At 34.7% G+C, this 15118-nt stretch overlaps 1 protein-coding gene across 9 annotated transcripts; it reads right to left on the bottom strand.

Annotated features, from left to right (window-relative positions):
- Positions 1 to 129: 129 nt before the first annotated feature.
- LOC149424204 (activating signal cointegrator 1 complex subunit 1) lies at positions 130 to 14284 on the bottom strand. 9 transcript variants are annotated; one of them, XM_089631216.1, is made up of 6 exons: positions 13144 to 13258; positions 10676 to 10804; positions 10437 to 10590; positions 4739 to 4911; positions 3835 to 4100; positions 130 to 1352 (listed from the first exon to the last, which is right to left on the bottom strand). In XM_089631216.1, exon 6 carries the CDS (start codon positions 1255 to 1257, stop codon positions 130 to 132), a length of 1128 nt encoding a protein of 375 aa, XP_089487342.1. In that variant the 5' UTR covers positions 1258 to 1352; positions 3835 to 4100; positions 4739 to 4911; positions 10437 to 10590; positions 10676 to 10804; positions 13144 to 13258. The 9 variants fall into 9 exon arrangements, with proteins under 9 accessions (XP_089487342.1, XP_089487341.1, XP_089487344.1 ...); XM_089631222.1 differs by lacking the exon at positions 130 to 1352 and adding an exon at positions 14134 to 14284 and having other exon boundaries at positions 3515 to 4100; positions 13144 to 13276; XM_089631215.1 differs by lacking the exons at positions 3835 to 4100; positions 4739 to 4911.
- Positions 14285 to 15118: the final 834 nt, after the last annotated feature.

The following is a 15118-nucleotide window of genomic DNA, read 5'->3' as shown; positions in this document are numbered from 1 at the left end:
TCAACCTGCCCGCCGGCAAGTGGGGCACCTCACCCACCGGTCTATCGACCACTTTGTAAATAAGCATTGGTACAATTCCTACACGCAACTGATTGAAAAGAAACAAAAATTCTTTATATAAAAGATTTATTATACAAATGCAAAACCCAGTATGACAAATAAAACTGCAGTTGGGAATATAATATAAACACCCATTCTAGGATGGCAAGTAGATGTTAGTAGTGATACATTATCTTCCTCTTCTATGCCGTTAAGTGTTGGCACTTCTACTATTACGATTTCTTTACTCGACCATGCAATAGTGAAGGTGCACTCAGTCTGGTTAAGGCAACTTTTAGATTCTGACATGTTAGTGTATTGAAATGTAGGTTTAGAAATATCAAAAATTGCAAATATATTATTGTACGTTAAGTCATTATCGCTGTAAAATATATAATAATAGTAGCCGTCGGATACTACCTCGTGAGTTGTTCTCATTTGAGATTGTGGAGCGGTCTCCAGGAAACTAGTGTTCAAACAAGATTTACTTGCCGGGAATTCCTGATTCAACAGTATGTTTCCATCGTAGCATTGGAGTAGGCCATTTTCAAAACTTGAAGCTGCGCTTTCTTCAGTTTTTTCTGAATAGTTTAGAGCGTTTCCTCCATGATTCACTCCCCGATCTAAGACATGGTTTGGGTTGTGTAATGGTTTATCCAAATCATCTGCGAAGCGTCGGACTCTGGAGTTGAACCTTTCATAGACTTCAGATCTGACCGACTCTTCAATAAACGATGGAACATTATTCTCGTTAGGATCCTTTGGTTGCTTCAGAGGTATGTTATGATTGTATTTAGATTTATTACTTGAATTTGTTTCAGACTCAAAGGTTACAGACACTTTTTCATGTCCATGAGCGAAGACTGCATCAACTTTACTAGCGTAGTCATTTAACAAACCACAAGTATTTAACTTCCTATCTCCCTTTATCACAAGCAAGTTAGATCCATCGTATCGGGAACACACTTTTAACTCTACGACGGCCCCTTTCAGCAGGTAGAATCCCCAGTACTCCAATGTGTCATCTGGCAGGGTCATTGACTTCTTCAACCTGATATGTTTCCTACTGTTTGTGACCACCGACTTTCTATCCACTTGAAATGCATTAAAACTTCTGTTCATTTTTAATGAATGGCTTTGGCAAAACACTGTGGATAAGCCTTGGTGTATTTCAACTACGTCTGATTCCGAAACTGAATAAATAACATCCGCAAACATGACATGTCTAAGATACAGCGGGAGGATTATTAATATGGTCGGAAGAATTGCCGTAAGGAGGCAGAACAGTACTACTCGCTTTGCTCCATTTATTTCTGAAAATAGAAAATTTTCCTGGTAAGAGGGATGTTTCACAATAAAAAAATAAAAACCTCCCCTATTGAGAGGCGGGTTTGGGCACCACCGCCCCGGGAACCATTTATTGGATAACCAATAACTCTACCATAGGTCACCCCCAGTGGTTCGCTACGTTGATTGGTGCCCGGGTTCGTTGGGTGAGATGTGTTCAGGATGATGCCACCAAATGCATGGCGAACAGGATCGGGAGAGGCTGGTTTGGGGAGGCTCTTTGACCTCTCCAACTGATCTCTCTCGACCCTCGCCTTGCCCGCAGCTGGAGGGAAAGATCATTCGCCCGTCACCCCTGGACACACTGATCCCTAGATTCCTCCCAACCCCTCATACCTTTTTACTTCCCAGAACTTCCTCTCCTTCCTTTCCTTGGAAAGATCCTCCACACAGCATCCCGAAAGATGACAAAAGCCCCAAGGGCAATTATTTTTCACATGTGTGCCTTATTATTTGCCTCCTGTGTGGGATTAATGTAAAATAAAAATCCCCAATGAAATGAATTCATTATTCACTTTATGTAACTATACTATTATATCATTGTTTAGATTAAATACAAATTATTTGTCACTTTTGTACAATTATTATTGCTAAAGCAAGTAAGTTGTTAACAATGTTTCTAAAGATACATTTCTACATAGAATGTTGTCACTTGTAAAAAAATAACAGAGATAGAAGAGGAGCATGTATCTAATCTTTAAACCATAATAATATATGAAAAGCATAAATGTTTACATAAAATAACACTGTTTTAAAAAACAAAATATCTCACTGACTGTTTACTTGTAGCGATGAGTATTCGTAGGGATAACTTTTCAGGTCTTCTGCCAGATTTTGTTTCATGTTTTGATTTTACATTTAAATGTAATCAATTTGTTGTGCTAGAAGTGCTTCAAGTGTTGTACTATCTGTTCTTAATTAATTATTGAAATATGAAGCTGACACTTGTGAGATTAGAGCAGAGATAACATTATAAATATGTACCCAATAAGTAGAGTAAATAGCAAATCTCACACAAAATCAACTACTTAGGTTTATCAGTTGACATAACAGGCAATGAACACTTGATAAAGAATGATGAGTTGCATTCATATCTGTCACGTGAATATCATTCTTGTTAGAAGTTTTCCGTGTCAAGCCAGGGACAGATCTTTGTTCCAAGCAAAAATTTGTTTTTTTAAAACTATAAATTGTTATTATATTTAAAGCAATTAGTACAGTGGTTCTTAACCTTGTTAGAGGTACTGACCCCCACCAGTTTCATATGCGCATTCACCGAACCCTTCTTAGTTGGAAAAATAAAATATGATTTTTTCAAATTCAAAACATAGGTATATATTTATACATAGGTGCGCAAAATGAACAAAACCATTAAAACATAATTTTCACACAAAAATTTTCAAACAACGTTATACATGTGAATCTATATTGTACATATTCGTCCGACCACTTTCTTTTTTTGCTCGACATAGTCAATAGGAAGGGATTAAAATATTAAGAAAGGTATCACACGACGTACTATCACGACAGTTACAATTCAACTTCTGGGCGCACCAAATTCCTTGCAGCACAGATAGGCCAAGCAAAGTTGCGTGATCACCTGCAGCCAAAGATGGACAAGCGGGGCGTGTCATCACGAATCATATAGAATCATCAAGAGTCGGGGGTGTGTCTTGACCTCCGCCGAACCCGCGAGACTGACTCAACGAACCCCTGGGGTTCGATCGAACCCAGGTTAAGAACCACTGAATTAGTATGAAACGACATACAAATATTAATGTTTTTGTAATACAATAGAAACTACCTGTCTTTGCTAGAGATTCAATGCTTTATTTTCTTATCGAAAAATACAAGAATATTATTAATTTTTGACGGTTTAATGGATATTTTAAAGCTGCATAGCTCATGATGAGAATGACATTACGTGCTAGAAGTAATTGAGTAAAGCAGTGCAAATTTCCAAACATCGCTCACGAAGCTTCGTGAATTCTTAGTGGAAGCGATATTTTCTTATATATGTGTAGTGAAGTTGCATAAACCAAAACATACAAAGATCAGCACAACTTTACTAACAGTGATAATTGTTAGATAGACAGAACTTGAATACCTTATTTATAACCTGCTATTATGTTAAAAAAAAAATCTTTTGAATTATGTTGATGTGCATGATGGAAATAAAGAAATGAGAATTGAATGTTTTCGAGAATAAATTTTAATTATGATAAAATTTTTCTTTCAACCATAACCAGTATTAATGAATTATAAAAATATTAAACTTAAATTATCCATTACTTTAAAAATTATCTTATCAGTATTTCCGGCTATATTTCATGTTTGAACTCATAAAACAGAGCGAGCTTTAGATTTAAACCCTAATCTAGCAATATAGGAAATTTATGACATTCAAATAAAATATTATACATATTTATTTTACAGGATTATCCTTACAAAATTCAGCTGTTATATGGGAACAGCAGCCAATGACTGATAATATCCATCTGGTCCTACTTTTCCCATCAGTGAAATATGAATTCAAAATTAAATAAGAAAGTCAAAATGTTCCAACTTTTCAAATATTTTTGTAGCATCAAATGGTTGCCTTTTCTCCCACCGTTTTTTAACTTTTTCAGGACTAGTTTTTGTATCCTTTTTGTATGTAGAGTTCAACAAAGTTATATGCAATTTACCGTCCTCGTAATTTTTAGCCAGTACACCTGAAATTCAAAATCATTTAAAATTTTTGTTGATCATGTTTCAATTTCAAAAATTTTTATGAAAAAATTTAATTTTTCGAATTTCTTAAAATTTTTTAGAAATATGGTAATTTAAGTAGTACATATTCCATTTATAATTTACATCAATGTTTGCAAATGAATCCTTATAAAAAGTAATGGTTTGTTCCCATATAACTCATTTCAACTAATTCAATATTTTTCTTTGAACAGCTACTTTGAAATTTGCGTCTAGACATCTAGAACCAACCAGTAGATACCAATAAGAACCTACCTATTTAACTTTTGTGCATTTTTAACCCATCGACATACCTATCTACCTATTTAACTTTTGTGCATTTTTATTATTATTTTCTTTCTAATTTATCAAAATGTATTTTTTAATCGAATGTATAAAAAAGATGTACCACATAGTAAAAGGAGTTTAAAATAAAATTGACAAATTTCTAAAAAGGTTTCCGGAAAATATTAATCAATTACTTTGCGACAGAATTGACAGATTGCTCGACCATTATTATACTAGCCCCTTTCATGCGGCAGCATTCATGCCAATGGAGTTTCATTATTTAATTAATTAATATTCTCCTCGATGAATTTTAAAAACACAGCTAGCACCTTACCACTCTTGGAAAAGTATTCCGTCAATTCATCTCGCAGTCTTTTGAGTAGTCCTCGGTTATTTTAATCCGCCTCTACCATTTGTGCATACAAAACGTGAACGGCGTTTGCTTTACTATTCATGCTGGCTATCCCTTTAACTCTTATATTAAATGTGATTGCACTCAAGAGCGAACTGAAATTACACAATAAAAAACATCAACATATACAGTTTTAGGTAAGCCACAAAAAATAACTAGCTAACCATCATGCCGTTTACCGCAGGGATAGGCAGAGAGGATAGACTGCCAAACAACACAGTCTTGGCATATACATACTCTTCTATTATTCTGACTCTTGACATGATTCGACTCAAGTATCGGATTCACTTATTCGTGCCATGTCTTCCTCAAGCGTCCCCAACTTCTTCTACCATTCACGTTTGCTTCATATATTCTCCTTACACTCCTTTCTTTGTTCATTCGCTCTACATGCCCAAACCGTCTAAGCGTCCCTTTCTTATTCCTACTCATTATCTTATTCTTTACGGATCTCCACATTTCTCACACAATCTTACATGGTTTTACCATACATACGCCTCAGGAATCTCATTTCTACAGCATGAAGTCTGATAATTTTTTTTTATTTTTTTTTATTTAAGTACATAAAACAGGCATGGTGCCCAAGAATTTACATACATGGATGTTTAAATACATAATAACAATAAAAATAGTAACAAAATGAATAAGCTAAATATGCAGAAGTAAATAACAAATAAGAATGGGTAAAAGGTAAATACAAATATGTTCATAAACGATTTGTTATTGTCACACCTGTACTGGTGAGACACTGATTAGGTAGGTACAATGTTGCTTCTCATTAAATAAAGGGTTTCATCACAATATCAGCTTAATATGATTAAAGGTAATACTTTTTTTTTAAGTGTTTAAATTGGTCATTAAAAATATCTATTACATTATTAGAGCCATGTATAATGTTATAATTTCTTAATGTTCGCGGTACAGGGGAAAAATATCCTGTATTTGTGTGGTAGGCTTTAATATAGAAAATGTCGTTCATCCTCCTTGTTGATTTTCTTGATGGAATATTGATGTTAATTTGGGATAAAATGTTTGGTGTATCAACTGATGCATGTATAATTTTGTGTAGGAGCAGTACGTCAGAAAGTTTACGTCTGACCGTCAGTGAGTGTAGTTTGTAGTGCAAAATTCGGTCATTATAAGTTCCAAACTGACCAGATAAACCTTCACGATAAGCAATTACACGGGTTAGTTTCCTTTGTATGGATTCAATCCTATAATTATGAATCTCATAATTGGGAGACCAAATTGTTGATGCATATTCGAGAATACTTCGCACAATTGATTTATATAATGTCAAAGTTAATTCTGTACTTTTAAAACAATTTGTGATTCTTAGCGTTAATCCTAATACTTGTGATGCACTTTTTGAAATTGTATCTACATGTTTATTGAAGCTAAGTGACGAGTCAAATGTCACGCCTAAGTCTTTGATTGAAGTTGTGTTTAGTAAAGGGATATTGTTAATGTGATATGTGTTTGAGAATTTATTAATGTTCTTTGTGAATGAAATTACGGCACATTTGTTTTCATTAAAATATAAATCACTTAGTGTACACCATTCATGAAGTGATGATAAGTCTTTTTGCAAATCGGTGCAATCTTCTAATGAACTAATTTTTTTGTACAACTTAAGGTCATCGGCAAACAGGAGATATTTTGATGTTTTTATTCTTAAAATTATGTCGTTTATAAAGATTAAAAATAGCAAAGGTCCAAGATGCGAGCCCTGTGGAATTCCCGACGTTGCAGTAAAAAGATCCGCGGAGTACCCTCCTACAACCACTTGCAGTTTTCTTTCTGTAATGTAACTTTCGAACCATTTCAAAGTATTTCCATTTATGCCAAACTTTTCCAGCTTCTTGATGAGTAATGATTGATTTAACTGGTCAAATGCTTTGCAAAAATCCGTGTAGATGGCATCTACTTGTAAACGTTTTTCGATGCTATCGCGGATGTACTGGGAGTATTCGAGAAGCTTAGTTGTTGTGGAACGCCGAGGGAAAAACCCGTGTTGCTCAGTGATAATATATTTACTTACATGAGCTAATAGACAGTCATATATTATTGACTCAAACAACTTTCCTATGCAGTCAAGTTTAGAGATAGGTCTATAATTTTTTATATCGCTCTTACAACCTTTCTTAAATATAGGTGTTAAGAAAGCCGTTTTCCATTTGACTGGAAAAACACCTTCTTGTAATGATTTGTTATAAAGAAGGCTAAGTGGTTTGGCAAGAACATCTCTGCACATTTTCAAAAATATTGGCGGGATACCATCAGGACCTGATCCCTTATTGGTTCTCAAATTCTTACACTTGACTAATATCGTTAAGGGCGAAACAGTGATCATACCAAGGCTTTCGTTACAGAAATCTTCAGATATTTGTGGTGAATAGTTTGCATTGTGAGGTTTATAAACAGATTGAAAGTGCTTAGAAAAAAGCCCGCAGATAACTTGACCTTGGGTAGTTTTTATGTCATTTAGGTGCATCTCTTTTGGAATATCGGTTCTGTTTTTATATTTGCTTTTTGCAAATTTCTAGAAATCATTCGGGTTAGCTTTTAAATTTTGTTTGATTAAGTCTAAATGCTTATGATAACAAACTCTAATCAGATTTTTTGTTCTGGTTCTAATCAAACTGAATGATAAATGATCTAGTTCATTACCATATTTCTTATATTTTTTATGAAATTTGTTTTTTTTCTTTATCAAACGAATGAGATCTTTTGAGTACCACTTAGGAAAGTGATTTTTGTTCGTTTTGAGGGGAACATGAGAAGAGATAATCTGGTAGAGTATACTGTAAAACTGATCGACAGATTGATCAATATTTCCCTGATTAATGAATTCCCAATCAATCTCACGAAGAACGGTATTAATTGAATCATAGTCGGCTTTATAAAAGTTTGGTCTTGGGGCGTTACGGGTTTCTAGATGTGGTAGAAAATTAAAAAGAACATTTATTTCTAGAGCAGGGTGGTATGGATCTTCTTTGCTCAGTGGAGATGAAGAACGTATTACTGATATGTCGTCTTTATCTGATAAAATGAGATCCAATATTTTGGATTGGTGATTCACTATTCCGTTAAATTGTTTAAGATTACAGAATGATAGTGTATCGATGATGTCAGAGGTGATTGTATTTGTGTTTGTGGTGAAAGGTAATGAATTGCTTGTTTCATCGGTAATCCAATGAATGTTAGACTTATTGAAATCGCCAAATATTAAGATGTGTTGGTTTGGTGTTGTTAGGTACACATTCCTAAGATTGTTTAAAAATGAGCTTACAATAGATTCTTCTTCAGTTGGCGGTAGATATACGGTGCAAACATTCAGTTTGATACTCCTGTTATTATGGTTTATATTGAGTTGGATCCACAAGTCCTCCGCTTGACATTCCCAATGCGCCATCCTCTTCGCCTCTAGTTTTCTCGATACAGCAACCATGACTCCTCCTCCATCTTTTTTTGTTTTGTGAACTCTATCCCTCCGAAATACTTCATACCGGTTATCTACTAATTCCTGGTCACAGATAGATTCCTTTAATCATGTTTCTGTTAGGCTTACTAGGTCATAGTCGTTGATAAGGACGTTTTCGTATATTTCATCAATTTTTGTCCTCATTCCCCTGATATTCATATACATGCAGTTAATCAGTCCTTTTCTTTTGAAGTCATTTAGTTTTGTTTTTAGTCACATGTTTTGCTGATCATGTGTGATTATCTTTTGAAGGTCTCCCTCACGACGGATGGTGAAAACCCGAGAGAGATCGTTCCTGATCGTTGTTTATATAAAAATTGGTGGTGGGAGCACCAAATCCTAATTGTTCCGTGGTAAGGCCGCGGCGAGTCCTTGCTGCAGCGATGACATCATCACGGAGTCGCTTTGTGGAGAGCTGGACCACTATATTGCGTGGACGGTTGGAGGGTGAGGAGTGGCTGCGAGCGACGCGATGCGCAGAAACCACACAGCTACTTGGAAGCGGGACGTTAATATTGGATCCTATTTTCTTTATTAATGTCATCAAATTTTCGCCCTTTGCTTCGGGAATCCCATGGATGTCTACATTGCATATTCTGCTGCGTTGCTCCATCTCATCTTGTGCATCTCGTAGTGACTGGACTTCTTGCCGGAGGTTTGAGTTTTCTTCTTGGAGAACGCTCACACATCCCAGAATTTTTGTGTATTGGTCCTTCCACTCGTTAGACAGCTCATTTAATTTTAACTGAACAGCGTCAATAGCTTTCTTGTTTTCAGTGCGCATGATTTCAAGTTTCGACTCAAAAAAATTGATTAATGAGTCAGTGTCAATGTTAATCATTGACTGATGCGCCGACGGTGAATCAATAGGGCCTGACGTGATTGCTAAAGGTGAAGATGTATCTTACTTTGCACTGCAAACCTTGCGAGTTTTAGACATTTTGGTTGATTTATTTCTTAGTTTGTAGGTAGGTTTCTTAGAGTTGTTCAGAAATACCCCTTATTGAGTTAAAAATAATTTAACTTATTTGTGTATGACAAAAAAAAAACCTCTTCACAAATTCAAAAAGATTTCAAAATTTCAAAAACATAAATTGTCTGTGGTTGTAGCTTACAATGACAGTGAATTCGATATGCCTAATTTTTCAAGGCAATATGTAAAGTTGTTTCGCACTGTCACCACGAAATACATTATTATTTTGAATAATTTTTCACTAGTTTATATGTTTCAACTTTGATTACTTGCTAAATTTGCTTAAATTTCACTACTTTTGTCATTAAATATGGATCTGTCAGAATCAGCTGTTGTTTTCACTTGTCCATAGATTTGACGATTTTTGATTGATTTGAATTTATTTATTTATAAGCCCATTGGGCTTTTACATACATGTTAATAAAAAAATAATTTTCTGAAGATTGCAAGTTCACAAAAGTAATAGTAAAAATACATATATTTTTATGTATTATATATTATAACAGCATGTAAATAGTACAAAAATAAGAATATTCCTACTCCTAAGTTATACAGACTTAAGTTAGATAAGAAATGTAAAGTTTATATGTAAATGCTAGGTAGTGGCAGCAGTAACATGATACAATACGACACATAGTGTATGAGGCCTTTGAGTTAGAAAGCTAACGAAATAATTATTGGCAGTATTGTTAACAAATATACTGCGTTTGACAGGTTGTATGAAAAAATATTTATTTATTAATATTAATATTTGTTTATTGTAATGAAAAATATTTACAAATAATATGTTATGGTGTAAACTTTACTTTCTCATGGTAGGTGTGTATCTAAATTATTGAAACGAGTCTGCCCCCTCACCGGTCGGTATGAAATAAAAAATGCCCTGGTACCCGTGTACGGGCGCCAATACAAATATATGAGATGGAGCTCTCTCGGTATCATGCATTCTAAGGGTGCGCATAAACAGGAGAAAATTTACGGGAAAGAAACAACCGTAAGCAGCGTTTTGCGTCATTTGCAGTTGATTCGTTACTTTCCCGTAATTCGCGGTTCGGCTTGTGGAAATTTTGTCCTTTTTATACATAGCGTAACTGCACCTGGATTATGTTAATTCCTTATCAACCCATGAGGCAGCGGGCTAAAGCGACACAAAATATACTCACTCAATAATTTCAATTTTCGCATTATCTAAAAATGTTTTTGCAATTTCTTCTTCTTCTTTGTCTGCCTCAACAGGTTCAGCATCAACAATGAGATGTGTAGTTTTTCTTGCGCAATAAAATATTCAGGGTCAACTCCCAGATTGCAAACTTCCTCCTTTAAAAATAATTTGTGTAAAATATTACCACTGCTTTAAATAAAATCATATGCATTTTAAGTTCAGAAGCCATTTCAACATTACCTTAAATTGATTAAAGTTCTGCTTCATGAAATCTGAATTGACGGGAATTGATAAAAAGTGGGTTGGTCGTTGTTTAAGTCTCGCTTCTGCAACAATGTCTTTAACCATCCGAGCAGCTACCAACACATTCTAAATTTCACATAATCAATTCATTAGTTTCATATAATATAACAGTGCATCTTCGCAGTAAAACATGGTTTTTATAAATTTCAGAAACAAACTAATAAACGTGATTAAAATTTTACACAACTGATAAACAACCGTTTAATATACACAATTGTCATCGTCAAGTCGGTCCCCAGTGACAAAATGTTTTCAAAACGTTGGACAAAAACAAAAACATTGGGTCGGGCCTGCAACATTTTTTTCTTCCATTAGCCACAGAAAACAAAAACATTGTGGCTCTGCTCCAATGTTTTATGTTTGAATAAACATTTAGTTCAATGTTTGTGGTAATATTGTCATTGGAGACCCGCCTTCGTGTGAGTAAAATTTAAAACATGTTTATTAGTAAGGGGATATTAATTTACACTACCTCTTTGCTTTTATGTTGATTGCATCTTAAAAAATTAAATTTTAAAAAGAGAATATACAATATAGAATATATGTTAACAAAAAGTAAGCAGGTACCAATAAAAAAATTATTACAAAAGGCATATTCCATAATAAATTGGTGTGTATTTTGTAATTATTTTATCAGATTGCCTGTTTTTGGTTTCTGTAAACGCCCTGGTAATCAGGAAACTTTTTACAATAATTTCTTGTTGGCAAGGTATCCTTTAAGATTTCCATATTGTCGGTCCAGCATATTTTTCCTGTCTTGATGGTGAATTCGCTCGGCGACTGATATTACGACAATATGACTGGGCCAAATCTTTTTCCTTCTCGCTCTGTTACATTGTGCGTCTCTGTTTGCCACCTACCCGCTGCCAAAACTGTCATAATTTCAAAAGCGATTAATATTATTTAATAAGGAAGTTGAGTGAAAAATATTTTGACTTATAAAAAATATGTTCATGTAGATAAAAAAATATCGATTCTAAATATATAAATATATTTCTATATTATTATTCTTAGAATTAGTTGAACGTTCTTGAAAAAGCATTAAATAGCAATTAACTGAATACGCTCCACGATTGGTCGAAAGAATTCTGACGTCACATGTGTCGTGACTTGTACGTACAACGGATCACCTATGGTGCATCTCTTTCTATTACATGAGAGATGGTCGGTTTAGATGAGAGAGGTGGTTAGGCCAAACGTTTATTTGGGCCAAATCACAGCCGTTGTGGAGTTAAAGCTTCCAAGTAAGTATATTAAATTATTAATTGTGTTCATTTGTACGTTACGATAAATATAATACATTTTTACAGTATAATAATCATTGCGTATCTACCCATTTGACATTTCGCCATAACCACTAGTTTTGTGCAGGTATATTTATTGATTTCGCATGACGTGATAATTATTCTCTACTCATTATAATATATATTATAATGTGGTGATGGCTTTCAAATATTTCATCTTTTGTTTACCATATAATAAGGCACTGCTGAAAACCAGCTGCATTCCCGGAGAAACCCCTTTGTCAATAGGATCTATGTGAAAAAAATAGCTCCCATCTATTGTCAAATATTTATGTAGGTATTTGTTATTATTATATAAAATGGATTTCACAGTGAACTGGGCTGTAAACCGTTATTTTACTTTTGGTCTTACTTTTCTGCGCGGCGGTCAACAAATAGCGTCTTCAATACCGTGCCAGGCGGGCGGAAGCAAATATTCTAACTTAAAATATTAATTTAACTATGAAATCTTAATCAATTTTCTTTTTTTTTTAATAACATCAATTCTAATAGACGGTTAACATTGGTAAAAAAATTACTGGAATTCCTTATTGAAGAATTAAATTTTTTTCCATACAAAATGTGCTACGTGGTTCTCACAGTTTGAATGATGTCAGACCCACACCCCGCCTCTTACCGCTCGGATTCCGCTCGTTTTGGCGGGCTTAATAAAATTTAAACTTTGAGAATTAATTTAATTATGAAAACAGACTTTAAAAAAAAAAATACCAGTATTTAAGTTTGAGTGCGAACATTGATAAAAAAAAATAAAAAAAATGGACTCAACTTCCTTATTATACAATTTTTTTTTAAGTTTCTACGAATTTGGTGGACTTATTGCAGGATATCTTTTTTTTGTGTTGTGAATTTCCTTATACATTACAGCAATCTTGACAGGACACGACAATTTTGCCCTGCAAGGCAATTGACGGCCAAGACAATTGTTCGGCAATACGCAGTAATTAGCAATTTATTTGACTCGTTTACAAGCACCTTAATACGTTAAAAAATATATTTTGCGTAGACTGTGCAGCAAATTAATTTCTTTACTATCTCTAACCTACAGAGAAAATCAAAAGAAATGATTAATAAAATGTTCATCAGATAAAGAGTGGCACTTACTTTAATCTCACTGCCAGAAATAATTACATCACCTTCATACCCACGTTGGGGGATTTTTACTTTTGTGTTCGTCTCATATTCAATCAGGTTTTTAGTTGCACCTCGTGATCCAATGATGTTTCCATAAAAGCTCCTGAAATTTTAATTTACACATTCATGAAATGCATGTAATTTAGTCCACTGTGACGGCCTCCGTAGCCGAGAGGTAAGGCTCTCGACTAGCAAGCCGGAGGTCGCGAGTTCAAATCCTGGCGTGGGCAAGTGAATTTTATTTGATTAATTTATGTTATTTCACAATTTACTAATTTAAAATAATATGTAGTACATTTGCGGCACATTCCAGAGTGGAAGATACTCTAAGGACGGGTTGTTTCGGAGAATTTGAACAATTCATCACATTTCAACGTTCATTTTCGGGATCTGTGAAAGTCCTATTCAAGTTCTGATATTATATAATTATAGACTAGTTGCTTGACAAAACTGAAATAAAAACAGAACTTGAAAAAATCCTTTGCAGAACTTGAAAATCAACATTGAAATTTGATGAATTGTTCAAATTCTCCGAAACAACCCGTCCTAAGTATTGCAAATAATTGGGGATGCCATAGTCTCACCGGCTCCAGACAATTGAGAGCAGTTGAGAATCTTGTGCGGTTTCACATAAAAAAAAAATTAAATTAAAAATTTAGTAGCTGACAACATCGCCAGCTCATATAAAATTTTCATTTACAAAGACAGGACGTTTTGAGCTGCCTTAAATCTGTAGCCGCTGTAGCCTTGTTGGCACAATGATGGTGCTTGTAATGGACTGCTACAAGCTGCTCGTCTATTGTGGCCTTAACGCTGATGGCTATTGCAATACAGCAAAGCGGACGGCCATTATACAAACAGCCACCAATTCTATTACCAAGAATCATTGAACGTAATATTTCCTTTAAACTGTAGTTTTCAAAATAGGTTTTAATTATTATATTTATGGCATGGTCTTACTGAGCAACGTGCAGGGAGGCACTTTTAAGTCCATTTCCATGATCTTTTGTTGGTATGAAATCATCTTCAATTTGATTCTTGTTCATGGCCACACCTGAAATTTATTTTAGAAAAATTAAATTATTTTGCTCTATAAAAATTAAAAGTAGAAGGGAACATTCACAAAATATATTTCATCATAATAAAATTTTTTTGAAACACCCTTGTGTATCCAACGCTTGCTCCGCTTTTGGTCGTGGGGAAGTAGTTGGCGTTTCCCTGACCGCGCCTGCCTTCCTCCTGACTACGCACACTTCCCCCTTGGCCATGTCCCCTCCGGTCACCACGCGTGGCTTGCTGTTTACCGCGGAAATGTCCGTGCTGGAATGGGGACTTTTGTGTAGAAGTCCTGTCTACCAGGTGAAATATAGACTCATCTTCGTTATGGTAGTAGGCGTACTGACTGCAGCTGCCAAACTGAGAAGCATACTTGTAGTCAAATTTCTAATTTTAAACTTTAGTCCTGTCGCTGTTTACCTATCCGGTCTTCTTTGCTGAAGGATTGGAAGGGCATATCTCTAAACCGTTCTGACAATTCGAAGGGCTCCCATTCAAAAGGATTGTTCTGAAGGGAACTCTTTATTGAAGGGAACGAGTTCTTGCTCGGTTCCGTCATCTTAATAAATTTGTTTACAAAACACTCATACCACAAGAGCACAGCCAGAAAGTTAATAATTTATGCTACTTGCTTTTTAGAATATGTATTTTACTTCTGACCATTTCAAGAGTGTAGGGAGTGTGTGACGTCGTGCCCCACCCAACACACACTTGGTACATGCAATAACAAAACAGTTAATAAACAAACTTGTAGAACAGACATGTTATAGTTTATTCTGCTTCCTACCTAAAACTGCTTTGGGCGGTGAATTGAATTGCTATAATATATTTTACCAGATACTATTACGCAGTTAAGTAGGTAGAAGATTAACCATAATATGGTTTTTCA

Source organism: Hesperophylax consimilis, chromosome 4 (genome assembly GCF_061612785.1).
Source record: "Hesperophylax consimilis isolate HC1 chromosome 4, BYU_Hcon_1.0, whole genome shotgun sequence".
NCBI lineage: Eukaryota > Metazoa > Arthropoda > Insecta > Trichoptera > Limnephilidae > Hesperophylax > Hesperophylax consimilis.
This window is presented reverse-complemented; position numbering and strand designations above follow the sequence as displayed.

What these genes read in the sequence shown, in the direction of transcription:
- LOC149424204 (XM_089631213.1), bottom strand. Translation starts at nt 2,229, where the DNA reads ATGAAACAAAATCTGGCAGAAGACCTGAAAAGTTATCCCTACGAATAC. An exon ending in CTCATCGCTACAAGTAAACA is followed by an intron (nt 1,353 to 2,162) that starts GTCAGTGAGATA and finishes TTCTATTTTCAG; the next exon opens with AAATAAATGGAGCAAAGCGA.